Genomic DNA, 6,106 nt, shown 5'->3' on the forward strand with positions numbered 1-6,106 from the left:
GGCTTAAATATTATGTCTAGGCTTGTATCTACAACAGAAAAGAAAACTAGTCAAGAGAGGAAAAAAAAAATCACCAAAATACATCACCACCACCCTTAATAACCTAACAACAAAATCCAATCACACAACTTATTCTGTCTGGGGAACACGGTGGTCTTGATTCTGATCTGGTCTGGTCTTCACTCCAATAGATTGGATCAAAATGCCACATAAATCAATGGAGAAAAAGCAAAAATCTAGGACATAGGAAGCAGCATCCTTGCAACTGTTGGTGATAGCTGAAAGTTTAAAAAATAATAAAAAACAGAAAAAGGCCATTTCAAAATTGCTTAAAAATTGCTAAAAAATTGCAGCACTTGAAAAGAGAAATGCCATTCAGGATACATAAGAAATTAAAACAAAGAGCATATTATTGATATATTTATTACACTAGGTTAAATCACTTTCAGAAAGCAAAATAGTAACAGATTTCGGTTGTTTTGGTTAGAAAACCTACTTCCCCTTAGGCTCTATCTATAGACAATAGAACCAGCTCCTGATTCACACTCTCTTGGAGCCTCTCTTTCTTCACTGACAATAGCAGAAGGTTTGAGAACCCAGTCTGCTGAGGCTACAGTAGCTGTTGATGACCACATTACAAATAAGACATTCACAATAATTGTGAATATTGGCAGTTGTGTTTCCTCAGAAAAGCATTACTTCCCACTACCTCTGAGAAACCAAGCCTAAGAAATACAACATGAATAAGCTGTTGAGAGTGAAACTGCTTCTATACACAGCCTTCAGCTACAATTAATTTTAAAAAATATATAAAAAAATGTGTGAATTCAAACTCAACAGCAGATTTCCTATGCCAGTATCATGGCTGAGCTTTCAAAACACCCTAAGGGAGTGAGGCTCTGAGCTCACCAGCCTCCAAGAACTTTGTAAAAACCATATATCTTTACACAGGGATCCTAGCCTGGCTGTGGTTTTAGATCACAGCAGAATCTAGAAATGTATCCAACACCTATTAAGGCTTTCTTATTCACTCTCTGTGCTTCCTACTTTTCTAAACTCTAAAAATACTCCCAGTGTGCACCAGAAGATGCAGTCCTCCCACCACTGGCTTATCCCACAGGCACAGCCACCATGAGAACAAGGGCTGCAGAACCAGCAGAAAGAGATACACACACCTACATCAAAAGCTTTCAAACTGAAAACAGGAAAACAGATCAGATCTGGCAGAGGCTGAAAGTAACAGCACACAAACTCTCATTGCAAACACAACTCCACAAAACTTAATTAAAAATTATATCTGAAAACATATATTAAAAAAAGCTGAATTTCATGGGAGTTGGACATGAACTAATCAGCCCTGAGAAACAACCTGCCCTTGCTTATCAGCCAGTGAGAGGTGGTAAGACACTTCATACATTGTGCTTGGTATTTCATTAGTCAAATGAGTTATACTCAAGGATTCATCACTGATATTTGATGGAGAGAATGGAAGTGATCCTCATTGCAGTCCACTTTCAACTAAAGAACTTAAGAAGTTAAACTCATAACCTAAGAAGAAAGCATAGTAAAGGAAATACTAATAACATGAAGGGTGTTATCACTACCTAACAGACACACAAACTTTGAGATACATCCAAGCTTCGGGTTTATCCATTTCACGACACCAGGGGAAGCAATCATTAGGGGACAGATAATGGAGTAGCACTGCAGCTTTGTACAGAATGTACAGAAAAACAGCTCAAACTCTACTCCCTCTGGGGTACAGACCTCACTGCAGTAATTTCAACAGACACAGTAACACAAGAGTTGCCTTCTAGATCTCACTGCCTGACACTTCAGTGAAAACCAACAAACATGCAATTTTCAGTGGGGAAAAAAAACGAATTGGGTAAAAAATTCTAGGGGAAAACCATCCAAACTTCATTAATGGACTTCACCATCCAGCTCATGAATTACTGGAGTACAAACAGAGAGACCCATGGTGACTTTTTACTGTACCAAGTTTGCAATAGCTTGTCATGCCTGATTTTGGCAAGGGCATTAGTAACCATAAAAAGTTAGTTACTGACCTTTCATAAAGCAAACATTCATTTACTTAAGTGTAACTTCAGACAAACCAAGCCGACAAGCACCAGACAAACATCCCAGAAACCTCAACTACATGTATAAAATCATAAGTAATTTTTGTTTTTCCGCACTCCTGCACTTAGAATTTAGGCCTACACACAAAGGTGATCACCACTAGTCAACACAAAAGCTGTACATAGACACAAAGGCTTTTTACAAGAAAAAAACTGAAATGCAGTTCTTTTGCAAAAAAATCTCAGTAAGAGTAAACAGAGTTTAGAATAACTCCATTTATTTTACTTAATCTTTTTATAACTATGAACCTTTACTACTCTATATTTCATTTAGAATTGTAATTTATTTCCACTGAACAGAAGTCTATTTTAGTGTGGAAATAGTATATATATATTGTCAACTTTTTGATATTTATTCATATTTCTGAATGAACTGTTAAATACAGACTGTCTTAATACACTTGCTTCAGCCTTCTGATATTTTTGTCCTTAGGTTCTGTCAGCTTTCAAGCATTATTCTTATTGCTTAATCACATGTCCTGACAGTAGTCTCATTCCCTCCAGTATTCCTCAGTGTCCTCTGGGACATTTGCCAGTTTTTGTCATCTGCCCCTATTCTCCTTTGGGAACACTAAAGGAATTAATTTCATTCTTTCCCCAAGCAATGCCTGTCTCTGCTGTTAACAGTTACCACTGGCATCTTTCATCCACTCAATACACAAAGGTCCGTGTCTCCTTAAGTGATCCCACAGTACTTGGAAATTTAACAAGTGTTCTGTAGAGAAATACCTCTCACCCTCTGCATTTGCTTGCTTTAGCATTTTGTAGAAGAATTCTCCTAAAAGATAGAATCCCAGTATCTCCATTTTTCATGTTCCACCTTATTTCTGATAGTTCAACAACTTTATATATCTAGGCACGACTGTGTCTCTGTGTGTCACAGATAAGCAGTTTCATTGTTTAGACATGGCTGTTTTGATCCACTACATATATATATGTGCTATTTCTTCTGTTATTTTCCCACTATTATTTTGCCCAACATCTTATCTGAATTCTTATAGAATGAGCTCTTAAGAAGTGTTTTATGTTACTTTATGTACCAAAAAAAAAAAAAAAGAAATTCCAATATCATATTCCTGAACTTTAATTTCCTAATAAATACATTTCCATAATGACAGGCTTTTTCAACCAACTGATTTAAAATTTCTTGCTCATTTCTGCATTTGAAAATAAATTGAAACTTTACCTTTGACCCACCCTGAGAAGAAGAATATTCTTATGAGTTATGCATTGCAGTTCCTTACTGTACTGAATATTGGAAGTCATACCACACCTTTCCAATAAATGCAGTAAAATTCAATATATTCTACAGCTCCTTTCTGCTATTACTACTCCCTTTATCAGATCACATCCATCCTTTTGTTTGTTTGTTTACCTGTCATCTAGGCAGGATTAAGTAACCTGCACTGTTACCAGCTGCTAGACAAGAGGATTCTTGCTGTGGTTACCTCTTGAACTTCCTCAGTTATGTATCTTCTGCTTCCTGAGTTACAAGCTCACTAGAGCAAAGGCTGCATCACTTTTCCAAGCAACAAGATGCAAAACAAGCCAAAATCTTTAATAAATTGTCCTTGAATTTGTTTACAGGTCCAGCATTTTCTCAAAGGAACAGTGAAAGTTAACTAAAAGATACCAATTCACAACATTTTTCAGGATCAGGACATTCCATGAAACAGAGTACACTACTGAAACATTAGATACAAATATTTAGCATCTCTGTATCCAAACAAAGTGCAGATTCTGCACTTGGGCTGCTGACAAGCTACACAGCTGAAGGAAGACCTAGAAAGACGACAGCCAAGTACTCAATGAACCTTTATTTTCTTCACTCTCATCAAGACAAGAGCAGTTGTCAAATTTTACTGAATAGGTTAGGAGCACTAATTTTGATATTACCATTATTATTAATGACAGCCAGCAGAAATACGTATCTCTGTGCCTTGGAATGAGCAAGAATAGCAGCTGAGACCTCCAAAAACCTTCAGTGGAAGAATCCCACTGCAGCCACATCCTGAAGTCCCTGCATCAATGCAGGGTTTGGTGCTGGCACCATCCTGCCATGGAATTCAACCAGTCTACCTGCTTGGCAGAAAGGCGTTTCTCTCTTTAAAAAAACACCTAAACTATTAAAGCAAAGCATATACAAAAGAGAAAAGAGATAAAGGGATCAGAAGAAAAGGAAGATTCACTCTAGAGAAGATGAAGAGTACAGAATCCGGAAAAGGAGGGAAAACTCTAGAAACATCTGATACCCTCTACAGGACAAATACATGGCATTCCAGGTAGGATAATATAACAACAATTCGTGGAAGACCAAAACAATGAGCTCTTTAGGAGAAAGCTGGTACCATACAGGCTGTAGCTTCAATGAGGCCTCAAAACACGAACGCGAACCCATCACTAAATAACAAATGTTAATAACTAAAGACCTGAAGCCCCGAGCAAAAGAATGGAGCGGGCAACCTCCTCTTGTGAGAGCAGCACAGAAAGCTGACAGGCAAAAACACGAGCACGGCAGCCGGAGGTACCGCCGAAGGAAACACTCCCCGGAGGTGCCAGGGTGATGCTGCCACAGACGGAGGAGGGACCCGCCGCTTCGTGCGGGAGCGGGCACCGGGCGAACCGCCCATCAACAGCAAAGCCCGCCCGGGCCCCGCGGCCGCCGCCCTACCTGGCTGGCTTTGTGAAACTGCTTCTTGAGCCCCGCCACCGACATGGTCCCGCCGCCGCTGCCCCGCGGCCGCCCGGGCCCAGGGCCGCCCGCGCCCGGCAGGTCCCCGCGCCCGGCCCGGCCTCGCGCTGCGCCGCCCGCGCGCCGCCGGCAGCATCGCCCTCCGCGCGCCCGGCCGCCGCCGCCCCATTGGCCGCCGCCCGGCCACATGCAAATAGCAGCGGCAGCGCGCCCGCCCATTGGCCACTCGCGGGGCTATGCAAATGAAGCGCTGGGAGACGCCCACGCTGCACTGTCGCATGGAGACGGCGGCGGGAGCCGGGCGGGGGCAGCGCCGGCCCGGCAAGGGCACGGCGGCGGCGGGGAGAACCCCCAGGCCACCCACAGGGCACCCACAGGGCATCCACAGGGCACCCTGCCCGCGGGGAGCACCCACAGGGCACCCACAGGGCACCCACAGGGCACCGACAGGGCACCCTGCCCGCGGGGAGCATCCACAGGTCACCCACAGGGCACCCACAGGGTACCCACAGGGCACCCTGCCCGCGGGGAGCATCCACAGGTCACCCACAGGGCACCCACAGGGCACCCTGCCCGCGGGGAGCAGCCACAGGGCACCCACAGGGCACCCACAGGGCACCCTGCCCTCGGGGAGCATCCACAGGGTACCCACAGGGCACCCACACGGAATCCTGCCCGTGGAGAGCACCCCCAGGCCACCCGCAGGCCACCCGCAGGCCACCCTGCCAGTGGGGAGCACAGCTCCGGCACCAAAAGGCCAGTCAGCTGCCTGGTTTCATCTGTCTTATTTCTAATAAGGTTGAAAATGTCTCATTATGGGTCTGTCTCATTTCTTGTGGTTCAAAGTAGCTTCTCTGTCTGAGCTCATTAACCTCAGGTCTTTTATTGTAGGTGGTAATTTAATTATAGCTCTTAAAACATGAGAGCTCTTGCTGCAGTCCAGAGCACACCTGGCTGGTGCTGTACACCAGAAAAAATCCACTTGGTAGTGTGGCTCCATACCTGCAGTGATGCTGCTCAGGGCTCCAAAGGGCACAGTCTCTCACTCAGAAGAGCAGATAGACTAGAAAGAGCTCTGCTGAAAGGATGTTGTAGTTGTTTGGTTGGTTGTTATATGAGGGATTTATTGATGATATACTGAAATATGACTGTGTATCAGGAATGTGCTAATATAAATTAGAGATGTGGTTCTGCCCTCATGGTAAAGCAATGCCAAGTGATGCTTAGATTCTGGGGAAGATAAGCTCTATGATAATGCTGCTTGATCCTGGCT

At 43.7% G+C, this 6,106-nt stretch overlaps 1 protein-coding gene across 1 annotated transcript in view; it reads right to left on the reverse strand.

Annotated features, from left to right (window-relative positions):
* The window catches only part of SH3GL3 (SH3 domain containing GRB2 like 3, endophilin A3), a 42,784-nt gene extending 37,828 nt beyond the window's left edge, over positions 1-4,956 (reverse strand). Inside the window, exon 1 of the mRNA XM_058846716.1 lies at positions 4,813-4,956. Within this exon, the coding sequence (XP_058702699.1) occupies positions 4,813-4,857 (45 nt within the window). The 5' untranslated portion in view covers positions 4,858-4,956. The remainder of the gene's footprint in view (positions 1-4,812) is intronic.
* Between the last annotated feature and the right edge of the window lie 1,150 nt (positions 4,957-6,106).

The sequence above is a fragment of the Poecile atricapillus genome, chromosome 11 (assembly GCF_030490865.1).
Source record: "Poecile atricapillus isolate bPoeAtr1 chromosome 11, bPoeAtr1.hap1, whole genome shotgun sequence".
Classification (NCBI taxonomy): domain Eukaryota; kingdom Metazoa; phylum Chordata; class Aves; order Passeriformes; family Paridae; genus Poecile; species Poecile atricapillus.